The sequence below is a fragment of the Pogona vitticeps genome, chromosome 4, assembly GCF_051106095.1.
Source record: "Pogona vitticeps strain Pit_001003342236 chromosome 4, PviZW2.1, whole genome shotgun sequence".
NCBI classification, from domain to species: Eukaryota; Metazoa; Chordata; class Lepidosauria; order Squamata; family Agamidae; genus Pogona; species Pogona vitticeps.
The window spans coordinates 76159250-76183652 of record NC_135786.1 but is presented as its reverse complement, the minus strand read 5'-3'; the positions used below and the strand labels follow the sequence as shown (position 1 = coordinate 76183652).

Below are 24403 nucleotides of genomic sequence, written 5' to 3'. Positions count from 1 at the left end.
TCTGGCTATTTAGGCTCCATTCTCAAAGTATGTTACCAATGCACCTAGCTACAGAATTTTTGAGAAAGTTGCAATCAACTAAAGACCTCCCTGATGACACCATCACTATCTATGAATCTAGATGCCCTCAACACCATCAGGAATATCATCTCGAATGAGGCCAAATATCACCTAGCCATTGCCTTCTGAACTCTTTGTTCACACACAAATGATTCATCTTTGACAACCACATCTAGCTTCAGATTAAGGGAACAGCCATGGGCATTCACATGACATCACAATATACAAATAAACTTATGACCAACCCGAAACAACACATTCTTAACTGCTGTGCTCACAAACTACTCCTCTATATATTGATGACATTTTTATTATCTGTACCCAAAGAAATGAAGCACCATAGAAATTCCGTGAGAACTTCAGTAATGCTCATGCTAACATTAACTTTAGTCTGATCCAGTCTATAGAGCAGATGCACTTACTGGACATTGTTGTGAAGCCAGAAGATGGACATATGCCCCACTGCACAATTACAGTCCCCAACAATGTCACTCACAACATCAGGGACTCGTTCACTTGTTAATCTGCTAGTATGATTTTTGCCATCCTTTGCCAGCAATTTATTTATTTATTTAATTTATATACAAACCATCTGGCAGCCAAGGCCATTCTGGGCGGTTTACAGCAAGTAACACAAAACAAGAAAGTAGCAAAAAACAAATAACAACATCAATACATTAGGGGCGTAAGTGCCTGTCTGCATAGGACAAACATGACAATCACTTTGCAAGCAAATAAGTCGGATATAAAATATGGCAACAAACAACAACCTGTTTCAGAACAGATATCCTGGACACTCTGGAAATGTCCTACAAATGACTGTTGTAGAAGAAAATAACTACAAAAAGAGATTGGAAGGAGAGACAGCTAAGATACATACATAAGTAACAGAGCACTTCAAAAGGACTAAATATTACCAAGAACTCTTAGCTCACTACATATATTAATTCATAATCCTGTTTATGGATTAGACTCTGGAAACTGATCAACTGCTGCTTGATTGTATAGAGCAGGGGTCTCCAAACTATGGCCCGTGGGCCACATCTGGCCTGCCTTGCCATTTTATCCAGCCCATTCCCTTCAGCCCATGCACATAAAGGGCGTGTGTATGGGCATCTGTGCATGGTGTGCGTGTGCGTGTGTGTGTGGCTGCACATATGGACATGTTCCTTTTCCTTTGGCCCTCAAAAATGTTGGAGATATCTAGTGTGGCCCTCACGGTCTAAAGTTTGGAAACCCCAGTACAGAGTAATGAGCTCTCCAAGTGGACATACACCATACCGCACAATTACTGTTGATTGAGGCTCTTCCCACTGTACTCCTCATAGCAAGTATGGCCCTATTCTTCAAAAGTAACATTCTTTCTGGTAATTACTTGTGACAACAGTGCTATTGTCCTCGTGCTAATCTTTCCCATGTGTCTACCCTGTGCATAACCTGTGGTTTTGCTTCACTCTAATATGTCTCAAAAAGAGACTATATCCACAGAAACTTACATTGAAATATAATAGTTATTCTTTAAGGTTTTGTTTTCTATTGCTTTCTCTCTTTTTTCTGTATATGTTTGTACAGACTATCACAACTTTTCCAATTGGAACTAACTCTTATTGACACAAATGTTTGCTGTTCTACGGTAACCAAATCAAAATCATTTACTTGTAGGCTAATTTTTAGACAAGAAACAAAGTTTGTCAGAGCTTGTTTTAAGCCAACTAAGAGCTGTTTCCTTTTGATAAACATGCAGCACCTGTTCATTCTGTCCTATCAAATAACTCCGGAACAATATAAAAACATAAATAGATATAATCCACCTGTGCAAATTCTATCAACATGGATTGAAGATTCCTGGCAAACAACGCTTGCAAATCAGAATGCTCCTAAGATGTATCCAAATGCCAAATACAGATGAAAAGATAAAGCAGTAAATAATTTCTCCACACATTATCAGATACTAATACAGGTACTGCCAAAGGTTAGAGAAGAAATATTGCATGAGAGCAGTTCTATATAAATAAAATTGTGAAAATATTTAGAAAAATAACATGTGAATGTCAGCCTGTAACAGAATAAACTTCGAGTGTATCTGAAAAAGAATGAAAGATAATTGAAACAAAGAGAATGAAAAAAGCTATGGAACTTCTCCTATGAACTAGAAGCACTAAATGGTCAAATAATTTCTGGCCCCTTTCAAAAAGTGATGCTACATTTCCTGGTATTTTCCATTTTCCAGAGGGACAGTAGGGTTAATGTGTTTCAGTAAAATGCCACAGAAAATCTTGTAGCACATAAAAGACAGGCAGATTTATTATGGCATAAGATTACTTTTAGAGTCTGATTCATCAGATGCAGGGCTGGCAAATTATCTTCTTTTTTTAGTAATTATTTCCAAATTGAGATTATTTCGGATTCTACAAGAACAATATTTTTATACAATAAAGGAATGTTGTTACTTTTTTTTCCTTACCCCTCCTCAAAAAAAATCAGGGACCCCAGATTTATAAATGAAAGTTTAAACATTCTTTTGAAGTTCCATAAAACAACAATTCTTTAAATGCTGGGGAGAAGTGGACTATACAGAGCAGTGATCCACATGGCCCTTTACTGCCCGGGCCCAATTCAAAGTGCTTGTTTTGACATAAAAAGCCCTAAACGGCTTGGGCCCTGGATGCCTGAAGGACTGCCTCCTTCCATATGAGCCTTCTTGGCAGTTAAGATCTAGCCAGGGGGCCCTTCTGAAAGAGCCGTCCCTCAAGGAGGTAAGAGGGACGGCTTGTAGACAAAGGGCCTTTTCGGCAGCTGCCCCCAGACTATGAAACGCCCTCCCAACTGAGATTTGTCTGGCGTCGGCGTTGATGACATTTCGGTGCCAGGTCAAAACCTTCCTGTTCCAGAAGACTTTATTTGAAATAATATCAACTATGGGTCCTGATGGCAATTTTTAGAGTATATATTTTAATTGTATTTTAACTGGTTTATCTTTTTTATTGTATTTTAATTGTTGTAAGCCACTCAGAGGCCTTTGGGTAGTGTGGGTGGCAAATAAATAAATAAATAAATAAATAAATAAATAAATAGATAGATAGATAGATAGATAGATAGATAGATAGATAGATAGATAGATAGATAGATAGATAGATAGATAGATAGATAGATAGATAGATAGATAGATAGATAGATAGATAGATAGATAGATAGATAGATAGATAGATAGATAGATAGATAGTCTCCAGATGACTTAACAGAGGCTAGCCAAACCTAATAAAACCTTTACATGACAACCAGAACCGTTGCAAATAGCACAATCATTCTCTAGTTTGAACATATTAAGTTGTAAACCGAACAAAGGTAAATCCATGGAAACAGTGTAGTCAAACCATAAAGTCTGCAAATGCAGATCTTCAAAATAAATACATTTTTACATACCTGACAGAACACAGGTTTGTGCTTAGGTGATAATGTTTGCACCAGCTCCTCTGCATCGGTATAGTCTACAGGGAGGTTTTCCACACAAAGGCACTTTGAATGTATGAGTTTTGAAGTTAATTGGTTAACATCCATCCACTGGGCAAATAGTATATTTGCACCTATCTGTTTTCCTAGAAGCTCCAACCTAGCCTTAGCCGCTGAATCCTTTTTCATGTATTCCACAAAGCCATAGCCCTTTGAATAGCCTGTGACTTCACTATAAATAAGGAAGTATCTCTCAACATTGCCATACGGTCGGACCAGCTCTTCAAACTCTTGCAATGTATAGGAGGTGGGCAAATTGGTAATGCAGAGGAGGGCATCAGTTGGCTGAAGTTGTACTGATATCTCTTTCCCTCGAAGGGAATGCTGGTGAAATTGGTGTATAGCATTCTGGGCTTGTTGACCATTCAGTAGAGTAACAAAAGCTGAAAAGCGGCAAACAAACAACATATTTACATACACGTTACCACAATTCATCTTTAGCGACAATACAGTCTTGGAAAAAGAAAATCTCAATGTGGTCAACTTTTGCAATGCCCACAGCAAGGTACGTCGCAACATAAACAATACATGGTATAAAAGAAAAGCTGGTGTATTCTTACTTAGACGTTTCTTTATAGTAGCGCAATATACATGAATTTTAAACATGTATTATTATAGTATCTGACTCACTGAAGAGCAGATATCCTGCCTTCTAAAGCTGTTGCCACGAGATACACCATAATTTCTGTTCCCCACTGGAGACCTAAACCTTAGGATCTCAGTCATTTCATGAGGTTACCTCTCCTCACAATAGAGGATGCAGGGGAGCAGCAGAGAAGACCAGTGAAAACTCATAAACACTACCATTTAACATAATCTATGATGTAAGCATCCTGACCAAATTTAATTATGAATAGTCCTAAATTCTATAAACTCACAGTGCCAGGAAATACTGATTTTAAAAAATAATACTCAAAGTGTTTAATTCCCAAACTTTAAAATTATTAGCAAGGATATTAACAGCTCAAAAGATTTATAGTTATGGGATTTTAAGCAAAATTGTGAGGTAGCATTTCATTTCAGCAAGACATTCTCCCCCTCCCCCACCTCCATGGGGATTTGTAAAAAAAAAATGCCATGATGCAGGTGGAAGCGGAGTGTGCTGCCTGGCACACCATAACCTTTTAAGGCTATTGCTGACATATCATATTTCAATTGACTCTTTTCAAGAAATTCAATTCCAGGAAGCTCCAGTTACAAGTACTGTTTAAAACAGAAAACATCTTTTATTCCAGAATGCCTATTAATCATCTGTTTCTTCTTGTTGTTGTTTAGTCGTTAAGTCGTGCCTGACTCTTCATGACCCTATGGACCAGAGCACACCAGGCCCTCCTGTATTCCACTGCCTCCTGGAGCTTGGTCAAATTCATGTTGGTAACTTCGATGACACTGTCCAACCGTCTCATCCTCTGTCGTCCCCTTCTCCTCTTGCCTTCACACTTTCCCAACATCAGGGTCTTTTCCAGGGAGTCTTTTCTTCTCATGAGATGGCCAAAGTATTGGAGCCTCAGCTTCAGGATCTGAGCTGAACACCAAAATTGAACACCGAAACCCAAGCAGAAGTGAAACTGACTGGAAAGATGATATCACTGTGAACTGGAAATGTTAACATTTTATTTCAAGCCTAAATAATCAGATGATACACTATCCTCAAGTCCAAGAGGTTTATTGAATAAATTATAAACATGAGAGGCAGACTTTTTAAAAAGCCCACAATTTTATTTTAGTTATAGCTATTTAACTTAAAGGTAAAGGTAAAGGTTCCCCTTGACAATTTTTGTCCAGTCGTGTCCGACTCTAGGGGGCGGCGCTCATCCCGCTCTTCAAGCCATAGAGCCAGCGTTTGTCCGAAGACAATCTTTCCGTGGTCACATGGCCAGTGTGATTTAGACACGGAACGCTGTTTACCTTCCCACCGAGGTGGTCCCTATTAACCTACTCGCATTCGCATGCTTTCGAACCGCTAGGTTGGCGGGAGCTGGGACAAGCGACGGGAGCTCACTCCGTCGCGTGGATTCGATCTTACGACTGCCGGATCTTCTGACCCTGCAGCACAGGCTTCTGCGGTTTAGCCCACAGCGCCACCACGTCCCTTATTTAACTTAGCTATGCCAATTAAACACATGCACAAATGTACATATTTGCTCAAACATCATTAAAGATTTGGTCTAGGTATACTATGAAAGCCTTCTTTATTATATAAGTTGCAATATATTTTGTAGCTCCAAACAAACAATAAATAATAAAATCTCAAATAGTAAAAATGCAAACTGTAACAGATATCTAACAGTAGTCAGGATGTACAATAATATCACAGCCTGTATGCCATAAACAGAAGGAGAAAGACAAAATGGATCAGCAGTCTTTGACTGAGACTTTGAAAACTGAAGTGTGGTGCAATGCTTACAGGAGCACCAACTCCCCTTAGCCAGATGTGATACTGAAATCATTCTACTTCCCCAACTTCTCTACTGTACCCTAGGAATAAATAGGATTCAGGATTTGCACAGATTTAGACTAGTAAAAATTAGCCACTCCAAATACAAGAATGCGCATATTAATACTTCCAGAAAAAAAAACAATCTTTATGGGTTCACCTTCGTATACTGTTCCAGCCACCTCCAGCCATAAAAACTGCACTAAATGTTATGTATGTTTAAAGTGAATCTATGATTGATGAAGTAATTCTGACTAAACCATAGTAAATTAATGGTGTTTCATTAAAATGGAAATAACTAGATCTAGCAAGAAACTGGCACTCTTTGCACCTAAAGAAGTTTCAGAGGTTCACTCAAATGCTTACAAAAGCAATGATATTGCCAATTGCTCTGTTGCTTTGGGTTAGCATGGCAAGATGCAGCTGCATCACAGCAGTGCAAAGCCACCGACAACCACACAGAATCACCAATCAAGCCTCAGCTGAGTTAACCATACAAGGGCAATACAGAAAAACTTCTGGAAGGCAGCACCTCCCAAGGAACTCGGACTCCACGGAAGAACTCTGGCAGCTTTCTTTTGTTTTGTTTTTAATTAATAACCGGAAGCAAAGGCCCGAGAAGTCAGTGCCACCTCAGAGGTAGGCCCCTTCTCTAGGTGATCAAAAAGGTAGGGGTCTGCAGGTGGGGGTTTGGTAGGCTTGAACTCCCAGAATTTTGTCTGGAAAATTCTTGGGGAATGCTGAGAGTTGGAGTCCCCACCACCACAAAAAAGAGCACACCCCTACTAGTTCAAATGCAACAAGCTACTGTGCAGCAGAATGAATATCACTGCAATATTGCAGGGCCCCAGGTGGGAACACTTTATTCTCCTTCTTCCTATCATGCTCTTCAATTTCCCTCTATTCCTTCCTGCTTTGCTGCAAAGCATAGTTTACCAGTTCAGATGAAACAGTACAATATGATTTGTGGAACATCCACACCCACATACTGTACCTCCAAAACTAAAGGTACAAAGTAGAGACACATGAGGAGTCCCAGACTAAGACTTTTTGAAGGCCTGACAAAAGACCACGGTTTTACATTATATCTGAATTAGAGCCTTGCAGGCACATTTTAAGGCAATGAGCAATATTATATTACTCGCGCCTCAACTAGAGAAGGGTCATTGATTGACTGAACTGGATTTACATAAGGATTGACTTACCATTCAGCAACTGATTATGGGGTCTCCTTTCTAGTTGAGACTAGCAACAGGATACTGGCTCATAAATTTTACAGAAACTGAATAAAACGTTCATTCGAATGCTCAAGTCTGATTCTCACCTGTTCTTTTATTTTTGTCCACATAACAATACTTCAGTTCAAAGTCTTTTAACAAATCATGTATTTCCTGGAAAAAGAACAGAAAAACAACAACATCTTAACTCAGTACCCTGACAATTTTCATTTAGTGGTAGGATATTGGAAATGCTTCCAAAAATAATTAGTGCTAAGATATACTGTTAAATAAGCATTATTTAAGAAGGAACACGAACAAGTACTTAATTCAACAACAACCTTTGAAAGACAGAGATCATAAAGTCTTATTCTTTGTTTCATGAAAGAAAAATGGCAAAAGATTTATAATTGTACCAGAGGAAGACAATCTTGTCAAATAAAAATAATGTAGTAAATTGTGAATAATATTACTTAAAGGCTTTTCTATTATATTGCATAACAGATATTTCTCACAGTGAAATTTCCTATGCATTCCTTTGTTCCATATAGAAAGATAACACACTACGAAAGGAATCTTCAATCTAAACTTTAGCATTCTTCTCTGCAAACAAAACCAGTAAGAAGGAAAGAGGAAAGAGAAAAAGCTAATGTTTTGTGGAAATCTCCATGAAAAGTAGTAGCCAGGACCTGCAAATAGTACTGGGAAATGCTTCTAATTTTTTCTAAGGTCTGTTGTATCTTTTCCATAGATTGGAATATCCAAAGTTTGTGTTAAGGCTTCTAAATACTGTATTCTTGAAGGCTTTCACGGCCTGGATCCGATGCTTGTTGTAGGTTCTTCAGGCTGTTTGGACGTATCCTGAAGGTTTTTCTTCCTAACGTTTCGCCAGTCTCTGTGACTCTGAAGAGGCCAGTCACAGAGACTGGTGACACGTTAGGAAGAAAAACCTTCAGAACACGGCCAAAGAGCCTGAAAAACCTACAACCTTCTAAATACTTCTATTTTATTTGTTAAAGGCTATTGTATCTTTTCCTGTTGGGTGGAAACGAAAGTAAGTGTACAGCCCGTTAATTTATCGGCAAAGAAAAATGCTAAAGTGGGTTGACGCTTCGCTCTTTTTCTTCAAATGCCAATTTCATCCCATATCTATAACTATATATTTATATCTATATACATAATTAAAATTTAGGGTAACATACTAAAAGGCTTCTTATGTTTCTCTATTATATTTTTACACTACAATTCGTCACAGTATAATTGTACCTAAGCACTGGGTTTACATATTAACCACTAAGGATAGGGTACTTTTTACAATGTACATAGTTACCATACCCAGGATAAATTCAAGACAGTTCCAGAATGGAGATGAGGTTTCCACAACAAACAAGAATATATTGAGCCTGTTATAGTTAAAGCCTTGTTCCTTCCCAGAACAGAGGGGCCCAGTTTAAATTGGCTGCTTCAACACAGTAGGTAAAATGCATGTCCAAGAAGCTTTTTGCTTCTAGACGAATAAATTATAGCTACAAAGGTTCTACACCTTGTCCTTACTGCAGGTAGTCTAGAAAAGAGAAAGAGAGAAACATAGGAGGAGATCCACAATACCTTGTTTTATAAATTAAAATAATCTACCTTATTTAGTAACATGAACAAATATAAATTATGAAGTACCCTGAGGTATAGCAATGAGTCCATACTATAGGTGGGGATTATAATTCTGAATCTTCTTCATGCTGTGCTAGTTTCCTATCTATAAGGACTTTACAGTAGAAGCCCTGTTACCCAGAATGAGAAACCAAGTATTCAGGTTATTTATGCAAACAGAAAATCCGTAACTTTCTATGCTAGCCTGGTACACTTTCTTTTCTTGTCAGTTGGAGGTAGAAGTGAAGCCACATATGAGTTTTTGCTGTTGAAAACAGAGCTTGCATTTGTGACCACATCATGGAGACCTGGTTTAAATATGTGTGGGAATGAGATGATAGAAAGGACTGTAACATTTTAGCCTGCAGGTGGTGAGGGAAATCACATTCTTGAAGGCGTCCTTCACCACGTAGTTTGGATACTAGTACAATATCCTGAACAAGCAAAGAAAAAAAAGTATTTTTTCTTGAAACATATATCTTTTAAATCACTTGCCAAAATCCAGTTGCATATTTTTCCATGTATAAGACGCTACTTTTTCCTAAAATCATTACACTAAAAATTGAGGGGCATCTTATACACAGAAGTAAGCTGAAAAGAGAACAGAACTGCCCGTACCTTGCCTCGATAAACAGGCTTACTTCAATCACGAGGCTTAGCTTCCTACAGTCAGGAGACTTAGCTTCCTCCAACCACGAGCCTTATGGAACTGATGTCAGTTGATGCTGAACAACTGGAACACACCTTGTTGGAGGTGGAGCCTGTAGCCAGTGCTCGGATTCAACAGGGAATCATAATGTCTGAGCGTTCTGAGCCCAGAGGCTGAATAGTGAAAGCTAAGTTAAGATTTCTTAACTTTGGGTTAAAAAGGGGGGCGTCTTATACACGGAAAAATACGGCACTCTGCATGAGGCTAACAATGTGATCAGCTATGGTATTTTATCATTAATTAAATGCTTCCTATTTTCCCCATGGTACCAAGGCTTCGTGGGTTCATTTTAGCCCTGCAGAAGCCTCTGGGGGCCTTGCCACCACCAATCTCATATCAGTGAAAGTGATATTCTGAAAGACTCCCCCTCATACCAAGACTCCCAAAGGCTTCTCCAGGACTCAAAGGATCCCTAGGGAGTCTTGGAACCTGGAGAGGGGGAGGAATTTAATTTTTTTTTACTAGTGATAAAAGGCCACGGCTGATGACAACCTCAGCTTTGCACGACACAACGGTGTACAGCTGGATTTCAACCACTGTGAGATAAGGTACCTTGAACATGCTATGAAGAAGACCAAAAATGGCAGACAAATGCAGAGAAGTTGTCAAAAATTTGACCTGGCACACTCCTTTACCTTCCTCAGCCTGCTAATAGAAATTGGCTACCACTGACTACTTTGACAAGCCAAGCAGCTATGAAGGGAGGATGGTCCAGTGGTCAAGTACAAATATTTGATCAAGGAGTGAAGAATAAGATGAAATACTGCAAAGTAAACTCACTCCTAGAAGCCATCTAAGGAGACCTGAGAGCCATCCAAAGAGTGCTTCATGGACTTTCTACAAAGGAAGTGCTTCATAGACTTTATTCAGTGGATAGAGTATTTCTGTCTGATGTTCATGAGTCCATATCAGAATTTCAACACGCCTAAGGGACAAATCTACATGTTCACTACATGCGTGTTTAGGTAATTCAAGGACAGTGCCATCATTTATTTTTTACAATCTGAAATCTGTTTTGAGTTTTCTGACTGACAATTCAAATTGTCTATTAGGTCAGTGTTTCTTCCCTACTGCTTCTGCATCTGTCATTCCTCATGACTATACTGGTGGCAGGTGAGAGCTCTAGTTACAAAGAAGAAAAAAGCATATTATGCGATTCTCAAATACTGAAATTATTGTCCTAGATGGGCTTTTGTAATATGAGCCTTACTGAGAAAATGCTGTGCTTTTATCCTAGGGAAGCCTTTGGGGACCTTAGTATGAGGGGGAGTCTTTAATGTCAGGATACTCCACACATACATAGTTTGTGCATGATTATTCATAGCTTTAAGACAACAACAATTGATCTGTCTTTTGTACATAGTTAAAACCAGATAACCTTAGAGTGTCCACAGATTTTGGACTGGCAAGTCTAAATAAAATATGGAATAACTGATTTAACAAATAAGGTATCAAACGAAATTTTTAAAAGCCAGGGCAGCCACTGCTAGGGTCCAACTGTCCATGACCCTTGACCCAATTCTCTGATCCAGATCAAGAATGTGGCATGGACTGAGGTTTTTGTTCCCCCCCCCCCCCCGCCTCCTATGGGAAATAATTCCCACAGATATTTCTTGCTGTTCCAAATAGATTCTTCAGGTAATTAACAGCTTTGTGTAGCTACTTTTGACAGGAAAATGGGAGGAGGATTAACACAAAAACTTTACTCTTGATTAAAGTCACAATAGTCCTTGTACAAAATCCCAAACCAAGGGTAATATCTTTAAAAGATCACTAAAATTTCAAAAACCTGTGAGCTTTGAAATCCTGCAGGACTCTTTATCAAGATGGCCACTGCAGAGCTTGGGGGAAGAGTGAAGAAACAGGGAAAAAATGACAACTCATCTTGGCCTCATGTCAAATTTTGCATGTCCTTTGTTCTTGTTTTTTTCTAAAGAAAGGCAAGGTCAGCGTGCTAAATAAAAGTGCTTTTACTGCAGCTTGTCATTTTGACCAATAACACAATTAAATGTCTTTTACATAAGCATAATACCTTATAGAGCTCTAAGGAAACTCAGTTTATTATAAATGGATTTCTCTCTCCTAAAAGGTCTCCTAGATCATTCTTCCCATCTTGCCAACCTGCTAATTCAATACACACAGCTTAGCACGTAATAGGGTTTGATCTAAGCAGGATCATGTGTATACTTTTCAGTCAAATTGGATACCAGTCTCCTGTTTCTTCAGTTAACAGCTGTCAAATGCCATGTTAATAAAACATGATGATGCTCCTCAGTCTATTTAGTACACACTGATACTATCTGGCTGCTAATACTGAGTAACCAAACACATCTACCCAATAGTTGGTTTATGCAAGAGAGAAGAACTATAACCAGAATGGGGATTTTAATTGCAATGGTATTATAGGTGGAGGGATTATACCTTTGAAGTCTTCGGTTATCTTCATCAGAAAGGAGCAAATGGCCAATACAAAGACACATCTTCTTTCACACAAAATAAAGCCAGTGCTTGCAGGACACATGATAGAAAGCATGTTTGAAACTCACACAGAACTATCTACTTTTGTTAGCCCATGTCATTCTCTTATGATTGGTCTAAAACACAAGCAGTCCCCAGCTGACATTTATAAAATAATATTTTAGATGTGATTCACACAAGTCACAAAACTGATCAAAGCAGCCTATTTTTAGATCACAGAAATTGCATTATATTTTCTGATAACACTGCCTTGTATCCTGAACAATGTCGTATAACCTGGCAGTCCTTGCTCCAAATCTCAGAGTCCTTGTATTCAGGGGTCATATTTACCAGACTGATACAACCTTCAGTAGGCACACATGGAGTAGAACTGGTGTCTTTTGATCATTATGTTCATTATGCTACAGGAACAACAGGAATTGTCAATTTATTTCTTATTACATATGTATCCTGCTATTCTTCTAATGCGCAAAACTATGGCAGCTGGAAATGCCTAGGTAAGACAGGCAGCAAAAACTCACCCCTCTCTTTCTAAAAAAAGTTCTCCCCAGCTCTAAAGCAAACTACTTCTTTAAAAAAAGTACAGTGTGCCTGTTGCTGTGTTTGCTTCCTCTTTCTCTACTGTCTTGAATCCTGGTTGGAGGCTAATAAGCACACAGTGGCTACTAGTGCGCATGGTAGGTGTGCATGCTCAGAACATCCCTGCAGCTCAACATAACTAAAGACATCCCATAGTTAGTAGAGGGGACAGAGATGGCAGATTGCCTGGGTGGTATGCTTCCTGCTGTCTCATATGTACAGTCCAGAACCCAGCATTTACTTTGGTGAAGAGGAATCAACTGAAAAAATAAACACATAAATCTATAGTTGTATTTTTAAAGAATAATTCTACACTTGTGCAGACTATCGATATATATAAAGCTACTGCATTTGAGGTAGTTCACTCCACTGCTCCTATCATCAAGTTCTTCCTACTGTTTAGTCAAAAGTTACTTTCCTATAGCTTGTGCCATTCTTTGCAAGACAGCCTTTCAAATATCTGACGATGGTTCTCAGATCAACTCTTGAGTGTTTTCTTCTCCAGATGAAAAATATCCATCTCCATCTACTGTTCCTCATAGGGCTTGGTTTCCAGACCTTTTACTATTTTGGTTGCCATTCCTGAGACAGGTTCAAGCTTGTCAATGACTTTCTTGAACTAAGGCATCCAGAACTGGACACACTATTCCAGGTGAGATTTGACCAAACCAGAATAGAGTGGTTGCCATTTGTTCTGATCAAAATCCCATACTTCTGATAATGTAGCCTAGTACTGCATTAGCTTTTTTGCTGCTGCACCATACTGCTGACTCATGTTTAGCTTCTGGTACCAAGACCCCCACCCCGATCCTCTTTATACATATTACTGCCAAGTCAGGTGTCACTCAGCCTATAGTTGCGCATTTTCCTGTAAAAGTAATCCTCTTCCCTGCTGAAAAACACACTGTTTGCTTTGGCTCTATTGTCCAATCTGTCAAGGTCACCTTGAATCCGGATTCTGTCTTTTAGCTACCTACCCCTCCTAGTTTAGTGTCATCTGCAAATCTGATTAGGAGCCCCTCTACACTTTCATCCAAGACAGAACTCTCTGGCACCCCGCCTGTCGTTTCCTTGCAGAATGGTGAACCATTACTGTGCACTCCTTGGACGAACCAGGTACAATGACTCTGTGCAGATGCAGACAGTTTAGTGTAGAAGCATAGAGACCACAATGAAGAAATGTAGGTTCTCAATCCTTATTTATTTTCTCTCTTGTAAGAAGGGAAGTTCTTAAAAGCACACTATACTGGGTGAGGAGGAATTTAACTCTTAGTATCTCCAGGATTTCAGTTTCTCCTCCTTCATACCACAAAATGGAAATTTCCTCCTGCTTTCTTATAGACGCAATGAGAACTTCTTTTTCTTGATTTTTGATTAAAGCAAGATCACCCAACTTGGGGCAAGGCTATTTGAATGACCATATTTGCTCATATGACTTTGCTACGGTTCTAAATTTGGAGGGGGGGGTTAACTGTCTCACTCCTAGGTAAAGGTAAAGGTTCCCCTTGACAATTTTTGTCCAGTCGTGTTTGACTCTAGGGGGCGGTGCTCATCCCCGTTTCCAAGCCATAGAGCCAGCATTTGTCCGAAGACAATCTTCCGTGGTCACATGGCCAGTGCGACTTAGACACAGAACGCTGTTACCTTCCCACCAAAGTGGTCCCTATGTATCTACTTGCATTTGCATGCTTTCGAACCGCTAGGTTGGCGGGAGCTGGGACAAGTGACGGGAGCTCACTCCATCGCGTGGATTCGATCTTACGACTGCTTGGTCTTCTGACCCTGCAGCACAGGCTTCTGCGGTTTAGCCCGCAGCGCCACCACGTCCCATGTCCCATGTCTCACTCCTGCCACCCTAATAAGCACATTTGGTGGAAAGATGGAAGGGATGTTCTTAGTGGCCGCTGTCAAACTCTAGAACTCGCTTCCGAGAGAACGCACATAGGATCCAACCTCCTTTCTGGTGACAATGAAAGACCTTTCCATTCCAGAAAGCTTTCAGCAACTGACTTGCTGTAGACTTCATGGAACATCACCATTACCATCATCATTCTGGGGAAAGGATTTTTAATATGACTTGTGCTGCTCTACTTTTTTTTAATGTTCTAAATTATTTTTAATTCTATAGTGTTTAATGTTACAGTTCAATCCAATAATGTCTAGTTTAATTTAATAATGTTTTAATGTTACAATCAGTTTAAATGCAGTTTATCACCACAATCTTCTCTAAATTTTAATCTATACTTTTTGATATCTTTTTTAATTTTGTTGCCACATACCTTGTTGCCTAGTCTGAAAGAAAAGATATCATTAAAAAAAACCACACCCATCTCCCAAATAACTTCAATGTATTAAATATGAATTAATAACATATTATACAATGATTCCCTCTATCGGTAACATAAGTAATTGAGTACCTATTATCTTCACAGAATCATAGAATTGCAGTAGGGACCTTGGAGGTCTTCTAGTCCAACCCCCTGCCCAAGGAGGAAACCTCATACCATCCTGGACCTCATACCATCCCGGACAGATGGCTGTCCAATTTTTTCTTGATAACCCCCAGCGATGGGGCACCCACAACATCAGGAGGTAAGCTGTTCCACTGCTTAATTGTTCTCACCACTGACAGACTTCAAACAAGTCTGTCAATATAAGGTTGAGTATCTATATACCTGGGGTCTCCTTTGTTATGCAGCTATTGTAATTTAAAAGAACAACAACAACAAACACCCTCAAAAGCAGCTAACAGAGTGTTTAGGTCTTATAGAATGTTTATAGCAACTGAGTCTAAAAAGATTTTAAAAATCAGAATAACTCATTGCATTATAGAAATCCATCCCAATTTTTGAAGATGGAACTTTTAGGCTCACACCATAGACTACCTTGTTGGGTTTTGAAACATCACACATTAACTCCTGGGCTTCTTCTGTGTTTTCCATGAAGAGTTCTCAGTAAAAGAACATAAAAGAACCAGCAGCTTGAGTAAACTGTATAAGTCTACAAATTGAATCTGTGGTTATAATGGTATGATGCTGGGGGTGAACTGGGAGGAATCGACCCTGCAAGCCTCTAAGAGTTTATCATGAGCTTAACCTTGAGTAGGATAATATACTTAAGGAAAAATAAATCATAAGATCAAGCAAGGACAACACTTAAGGTTGATATAATAATTTCAAATGTTCAAACACTATTCCACCCATACTGAAGATGAAGCAGAAATAGCCCAGAAAAGCAATTGCATTTCATCCCTTCCCAAATGCTACTTTTTGTTCCAGGAGAACTGGGCCTCTCAACGGAAACATCTCTTGGCAGGGACATAGATTCATGACAACATTCTATTGCCTATAATTTTATAATTTTATAGTAATAATGAGCTGTCTAGTCAATTCCAACTTATGGCAGATCTCCCAGGGTCATCCAGTCATAAGGTACACAGAAGTCATTTACCAGTCCCCCCTACTGATGTCACTCTGAGACTATGTAGCTTGCCTAAGACTGCACAAGTGGCAGGGCACATTAATGGAGATTCAGACTTTTGAACCAGATTCACCTGGAAGGAACTCTCTCTCTCTCTTTCTCTCTCTCTCTCTTTATATATATATGGAAGGAACTATATATAGAGAGAGAGTTCCTTCCTTCCAGGTGAATCTGGTTCAAAAGTCTGAATCTGGATATGTTCCTGTGGACAAAGCAACACTCCTTTTTGGCGATATTCCTGAGACTGAGCCTCAATGAATTCAGTGGCATTTTCCTCCAAGTAAATGTATTCAATTTGGGGTTACTAATGTTATTGTGTGATCCCACATGTGTCTACACAGAAATAAACTTCAGTGAATTCAATGGCACTCACTCCCAGAGAGGTGTACATACGATTTCAACTGTGAAGACACAAGTCACCACTAAAAAGCTTGGCAACAACTGACAGGGCCAAGAACAAACATGTTTCTAAAACGGAACTACAAAAGATACTTCACAGCAGAAATGACACCAAAATGTCACAAAGCTGTTACGTCAAGCTTATTATACAACCACTGCTATTTAAATTAATAAAGTGCAGATGGGGAGATGGCATCCAGCGATGCCACATTTTCTAGAAATGCTGACACCATGGAGAAAGATATGATTTTCTGGGGAGGAGCACAGAGGGTCTGATTCTGTGGACAGATAGGTGTTTGGGGAGAAGCTAAAAATATTTAGTATTTTTAATACTCTTTACAGATATGATACTTTCAGGACATATTATGGTTTGGTCAAAAACTTATCACAATTTTGTTGCATTAAATTTAGACGTATCTTTTATTCAGATTATAATCACAGTATTACTAAATGAATTAATTTCTTTAATGGTTTTAGATTTTGTTAGACATTGACCTAAAAGATACTGAACTAAAAACTCTCATGGGTTTTGCCTGTTTGTGAGAACGGGCAAAAGGCTGCATTGAAAATATACTTACACCATCAATAAAGTATAACTGAAGAAAGCTATTATGTATTCCGAGCTGGGAAGGGATATCTAAGCTTCAATGAATACTAATGTCACTACAAAGAACTTTTTAAAAATCAGTCAGTCAGTTTCTCCTCCTTTTGATCATTCAATTTTATCATCTTCATGGACACATAAAATTGTGTTTACCCAGAATAAGACAAGCTTCTCTACTTTTCCTGTCAGTTTATTTCTTGATTTGGCATGTGGAAATATGCTGCAGAAGATGGTAGAATCTGAAGAACAGTCTGAGGAGCTGTATGTGCAAGACAAAGCCCTTGTCATTGAGGTATAACCTTGATGGGATTCGAGTTCGTAGTCCAAATACTTGATGATGTTCCATGTATTCTGCAACATTTGTCAGTTTCTTTACAACATTAACTCCTGAAATGCCCTTAGAAATATTTTGGGGGTCATGTGTAGAAGTAGCTCAACACCTTGATTTAAATATTTACTCAGCATTTCAAGATAAAATGTTTCATAATTCCAAATTGGTTGGGTTTTCCCTGTCTTCTTTGAGGAACTGGGGAGAAATCCCACACTTTCTTTCCCAGTCATTCCATTTCATTTCCTCTCCCATACAGCTGTCATTCCCCACCCCATCCCGTCAATCAGTGCTATAGAATCCCCATGGGGCTAGTTGGATGTTAATCTCACTCTTTAAAAATCTTTCTTTAAAAAATGTTTTTAAAATCATCTTGGTTTAACACAAGTCTTCTGACAGCTTCATTCTGGCCATGGCATCTTGAAGATTCAGATCTGAATTACAAGAAAAGACAAAGACTTTTCGCGCACACACAAAAGCCAGAAATGTGTAACTACATTTCTCAACAGAAAATTGTACCCAACAATCCAATTCTATGAATATTCACATGAAGCAGCCTGCTTCTGTGACATTTATCTGTAGATGTGCATGGATTTCAGACTCCAATAGACACCTTTTCCAGTAGAGGAGAATTGCACATAGATTTCCTAGCTGGGTGAATAACTAGATATACAGGTTGTATGCACAGCGATGCCCATCCAGAAGCAACTTAATCAAAGCAATTCTCATCCATATTATGTGCATTCAGCAGATGGGCAAACATATTCCCATCTCATCTCTAAATATTAATTTCCAAACATAGCTCCCTCAACTGCCTCAGACAGTACTTCCCCCAATGCTGCAGGTCCAGCTATCTCTGACTTTACGCTTTACACAATTGCTCAGATTTATGGACATTATTCACATTTTGTTTACATACTGTGTTGAAAAATATATTCAGGATAGCATGGAAATAGTACCTTCATAATAACCGATGGCTTAAGGAAAATAAAGTATTTTTTTTCTTTTAAGTTATTGTATAAATTATTGTTTTACTGTGACAATACAATACATTTGTAAAAACAAAATGTATTTAGACACCACACATTTACTCTTATTTGTGTTTCTGGTGATATACAGGAAACCAACTTGGTTAAAATATGAGCCAGGCTGTAAGAAGCGGGGCCAACAAAAATGGAAACATCTTGGCAAGGAATTCCTTTTTTGGTAATGCTCCTTACAATCCTATTTGCACCAGGAAGATACATGTCCTCAAATTACTTTTCAGTACAGCTTAGCAACCTGTTTCCTCTATTACAAAAACTCTTGAACAGCTATTATGTCTGAACCTTTTTTTCAACGGTGAATTGTGTACTTCCCCTTCAGAGTAGCTGTTAACCTGCAACAAGACTAAAGGCTGTAGCTATAGAACTAACTAAAAGGCTTCTAAGTAAACTAGAGCTGCTTACGCTAATAAATTGCTACCTGATAGAAAATGGAATAGATGCAAATATTTAAGAATAGAAATTAAACTTCAACATCAATAGTTAGGGAATTTGAGGAACATAAGTGCTTACTTAATTTTGAATTATGAATTTTGAGTCCTACATAATAGACTTTTACATTTTACTCTGTCTTAATATGAAAAACAGAACAGACTTGGTGTTTATGACAAAGTGTCCATAATTCTTTGAGTTCTTCTGTTCTGAATGCTCTGCATCTTAAATGCACACATTAAACAAAAGGTTTAGAAGTCTTTCCTGCCTCACAGCAAGTGAGAAGAACAGGCACAGTGTCTGCAAGAAATAGATGATGGGAATTTCTCACCCTGTAGAGTTGCTGGACTTTTAGTTTTTCTCTCTCATACTTAATGGAATAATACATTATTATTTTCCATATATCAGCTGTACGATCTATTAATAGAAACAAAGTTCTGATTCGGATAACACTTTCATTGGATCACTAAAAAGTTAAAAATCAGGGAGGGGCTTTCAACCTTTAGATAACTTAAAAGCCCACCTCATGTGTGACTTTAGATAAAAGCCCACCTCGTGTGATCCAGCAAAGGCATTGCCTAAACTGAATTTTACCACTCACTCTCACCATATCTACTGACTGGCTCATTCAGTGATATTTATTAGCCTGATCAGAGAGACCCAAGAGAAGTCCACAGTACCTCTGTAGCATTAAATTAGGAAGGTAGCAATGGAAGACCTCTCTAAAAAGCACCACTTCTAAAAAGTTAACTTATCAATAGGCCATGATATAAAGTAACCATTCCTAGTAACTATCTTCTTCGTGGTAATTTTCTAATGAATATTACCACCCCCTCCAAAGCTTGCTACTGTACTACTGTATACCTACCACCAGCTACTATCAGAAAGCCTAGATCTGTTACTCTAACTAGGCAACTTATTCAGTATCCAAGAATACATAAAGAGCTAAAAGGTCCTGACTTCTCTCAACATTTAATTGAATGTAACTTCATACTGGTGGTCATAATGTTTCTTCTCCCCACAATACTTTTATTCTAAAATTACTGTGACTGTTAAAAAAAGAACTTTAGTCTTTCAATATAGTAATCAAGATAAAATGTAATATATAGTAACATTTAATCTCAGTTTTATTTGCTTCATTATTTCTAAGCCTTCAGCTATTTTGAAATGTATCTATGCATTGGAACAGAAGTCCGTCTACTTCTTCCAAATGCTCTTTGCAATAGGATATGTTTTGTACAAGAGACAAAAGGGCCAGCAAAATAATGTGGAAGGGTTTCGGTTCTGTTTTTGAGTTTGAGAAGAATTTACTGACATTCACCAATCTTCCTAGACCAGTAAATGCCAGAGAAAGTGAAACGGACAGACTTTTGTATCCATCCTTTCAGCTACAGTGGACCCTCGACTTACAGACGGCTCGACTTACAGACTTTTCGAGTTACAGACTTCTCTGGCTGCAAAATTTAGATTCGACTTGCAGCCGGAGAATCGACTTACAGACCAGAAAAAAAAACAAAATGGAACAAAAATAGAATAAAAACTGCCAGTTGTGGGATTAATCAGTTTTCAATGCATTGTAGGTCAATGGAGATTCGACCTACAGACTTTTCGACTTACAGCCACTGTTCCAATACAGATTAATTCCTTAAGTAGAGGGTCCACTGTATCTGTTCCCACTTAACTGCCACAGACCTGTTCCCTTCTTAACTTTCTTGTGGTTAGGAAGTGGACAAAAGCTCCATGAAAGCTCGCAATTAAAATATAGCACCCAGCCTTGAAGGCACTGCGTCAGTTCTGTTCAGGACAACAGCTTAGATGAAAAACTTAACTAGAGTTTAGAACATTACTTTTTAAAAGCAACTTGTTACAGTCATAGTTTCCAATCCCTAAAGAATCGTCACTACCACCAGCCCATTAAAAAAAAAACAATTATTTGTTTTCTAGGTGTTTTAGTTACTTAAAAAAAAATAAACCATCATCGGCTAGCACCTGAAACATGTGCTATTCGTCTTCTACCACTTAGTGAGGACACACTCTGATAAGTAACTTAAATGTTGCAACTACAAAGGTTGCATTATCATTCATTAAGTTATAATGGTCATGTAATTTAGACATAGCTTTGATGCCAGAAAAATTGTAAACAACTAGTTCTAAATTCTGTAAACAACTTGGTCCTTCCCATCCAAAGGGGTCTTGGGGCTTTCGTTTCTCAAACAGTAGCCTTTTCATAACTCCTTCTGTAACTGAAAGGACTTTCAAAAGGCTGTTTCTGATATAGCACCAGAGTTCAGAAATAATATAAAGTAAGCCTTTAAATCTTGGCACACTAGGAGAACTTCATGTTGAGCAGAAATGTTTGCCAGATGCTAAAGTAAGAGGCCAGGCAGGCTGGTAAACAGCAGTGTTCCTGCTTGCCTTTGGGCCTTAAAAATCTTCTGGTAAGCAGGCAAATAGGGGCTTTGTGTGTGTGAATTTGATGACACTAGCCATAAATGATAAACATGAGTACAAGCAGATGGGCAGACATTTGTTGGTTAGCGATTTCTGGACACATACTGGGCTAAACAATACACTAGTTTGGGATTTATTAATTGGGGTTAATCATTTTTTCCCTTACTCCTAGATTAACTTTCTGCAACTTTAACAGTTATTTAAAACAGAGTTACAACAGATGTAGCTTCTTTTCAAAATGCTATCAAGACATATTGTCTTGAATTCAATTGGAAATATTGAATTCAATTAAGGAACCAGAAGTGACACCAATATCAACAACAGGAAGTAACTTGGAATTTCCAAATTCACTTTTTTCTTTTTGACAAATAATATTCTTGTTACGGCTTCTTCTATGTATCTTACTGTTGTAGCTCCAGTTAGCCTGATGAAGTAGATTGTGATCCAGAAAAACCCATGCTGAAATAAATTGGTTTAGGCTCTGTTTTTATTTTTGCTGCACATACTGAAACAGAGTACTGTAACATAGCCACCTCATGGGAAACTGTCTCTCATTCGTGAATCATAAAAAGTTACATTGTCTCAGAGATGGACATATAAAGCAATACATATTCTCTAGGGATCACAAGAACATAAAACATATTTCTGAAAGCAAAAACAAAGCATGGTCAGAATGCTAAATATAATCACATCTGCTTTCTATCAGAACAGAAACAATGGCTACAATCATACTAACAGTCCCAACTGGAATAATCCTATTGAACCAATGGGATCTACATAAATATTTACTCACTATTCAACAACTTAATCAATGTGCCTACTCTAAGGCTAGCTATAGGGTTTAGGTCAATATCTGTTTTACTTTGCTTCATATATATATATAAACTGTTCTTCAGTTTATAGGAGACTTTGTTTACCAATCAATGTTTATTTCTTGTAGTCTTACACCCAAGAATGCAAAGTACAATCCCTAAAATGGAGTAACAGGTAAAAACAGGTTAAATGGGTTCATATCTGTCCCGTATTTTCCCTGTAGTAAACATATCATCTCACAAACACAAGAACAGAAGACACAGTTCTGCTTGTTTTGCTATAATTAAAGCTAGAAAAGAGCTATGCTTAGCTGGACACTTTCAAGTTTGTAAGTTTTAGCCTGTGAGTTACTTTTACTTATATATAGCATGCTGGGGCTCTTCAGATATGCATGAACTGCTACTGCAGTCACCACTGGCCAGGCTGGATGGGGATGACGGCAACTGGAAATATCTCTCAAGGATTTCGGTACAATTATTTCCTTGTCCTAAATGGAGATGTATGGAACTCAACCTGGAACGTTGTTGTAGGTTTTTTGGGCTGTTTGGCCATGTTCTGGAGGTTTTTCTTCCCAACGTTGCACCAGTCTTTGTGGCTGGCAGCTTCAGAGGACAGGAGCTAGAATTCTGTCTATATTCTGTCCTCTGGAGTTCTAGCTCCTGTCCTCTGAAGACGCTGGCCACAGAGAGTAGCAAAACATTAGAAGAAAAACCTCCAGAACACGGCCAAACAGCCCGAAAAACCTACAACTACCATTAGATCCTGGTCATGAAAGTCTTTGACAATACATTCAACCTGGAGCCTTCTGCACACAAAGCATATGTCCTGTCAGTGAGTCACAGTCCTTCCAATAATATCTGGGTGGAGGGCAGGTTTCCCAGTCCTGTTCTGTGACCTCCAGGTTAACTTTCTTGCATAGAACTCCGCCTTCTGTGGAGAATTTCTCACCCACTTCCCTCAGGATCTCACCATTCAGAGCCACAGAAACTGTAGCCTAAAGGTGGATCGCTAGTCCTAACTACAGCAGCTCTGAATTAAATGCTAAATGGTTGGTCAAAACCTATGTAAACCCTATTGATTCAATGGGCATCCTCTAGGTAGGATTACCAATTGGATTTAGGCCTTCACGTATTCTTTTTAATGAGGATTCTCTCCACCATTTCTTCCACGGGGGTGGAGTAGGGGTGTCTAACTGTCTCCCTCCAATCTCACAGGCATATCCATTATAATTTGCATAAGTGTGGATCCCTTGGATGCTCACTCCCGCCCCGCCCCCCCCCCCCGTGTGTGTGTGTGTGTGTGTGTGTGTGTGTGTGTGTGTGTGTGTGTGTGTGTGTGTGTGTGTGTGTGTGTGTGTGTGTGTGTGTGTGAGAGAGAGAGAGAGAGAGAGAGAGAGAGAGAGAGAGATCTTCCTTCCTGCCTAGGGGTTAGGATTCCCCTCATCTGTCCTTACACTGAGGGACTCGAAACTAAGTCGCCTTCGAGGTTAAGTTCCCGTTAGATTCCCTCCGCCTTCCATCGGCAACCAAGTGAACTTAGGGGATCCTAGATCCTGGTGGCTCGCTGCCTCTTCTCATCCTTTCTCTCCCAGGGTCTCCGCTGTGCCCCCCACAAACGCCTTCTCCTTGCCTTCGGGGCAGGGGCGCCTATGTGAGCGCGCGTGGTATCGGTGCCATGGGTGGACCTACCTGGCTGCTGCTCTCGGCGGGCAGGTTCTTCAGCAGGATCTTGCGCCTGTTGCTCAGTTCCCGCCTGGTGCTTTGGAGCCTGCGAGCAATCTCCTCGGGGGCCAGAGGGCGAGGCGTCCCTCGAGATCCCCCGGCGGACTCCCCCAAAGCCCTGGGCAGTGGCGCGCCGGACCCCGCCGCAGCCGCCATTTTGCCGGCCCAGACGCGAACGCCCTCTTCACACCGCCCCGGGGAATGGAGGGGAGTGGGAGAGCTCACCGAGGCCGGGTGGGAAGGGAAAGGAGCAGGAGTAGAGAGAAACCGGGTGGGGTGGGGGGGAAGAGGAGTCTTGACGGGAGCGTGCTCAACACCACTCCGCGCTCAGGAACCAGACACGGGGAACTGCGCCTCTCTGGGAGGCAAAGAGAAGAAAAGAAGGTCTCGCCCGCCCCCTTTTTCCCACATGCACCGTGTGCCGCCTAACCTCTCCTGGATTGCACTGACACTCCTTTCCCCACCAACTCGCCTCAGAGCCTCCAGGAGTGGCCC

General features: G+C 39.5%; 1 protein-coding gene across 4 annotated transcripts in view; it reads right to left on the bottom strand.

The window, feature by feature from the left end:
* Nucleotides 1-24195, bottom strand: part of RAVER2 (ribonucleoprotein, PTB binding 2) — a 52533-nt gene extending 28338 nt beyond the window's left edge. For 2 of the 4 annotated variants that reach the window (XM_020806065.3, XM_078392959.1), the window contains exons 1-3: nt 23876-24181; nt 7332-7398; nt 3484-3953 (exon numbers count right to left, since the gene is read on the bottom strand). In XM_020806065.3, coding sequence (XP_020661724.3) covers nt 3484-3953; nt 7332-7398; nt 23876-24064 — 726 coding nt within the window. In that variant the 5' untranslated portion in view covers nt 24065-24181. Of the gene's footprint in view, nt 1-3483; nt 3954-7331; nt 7399-23875 lie in introns of all 4 variants that reach the window. The other 2 variants (XM_020806064.3, XM_020806066.3) reach the window with 2 other exon arrangements.
* Between the last annotated feature and the right edge of the window lie 208 nt (nt 24196-24403).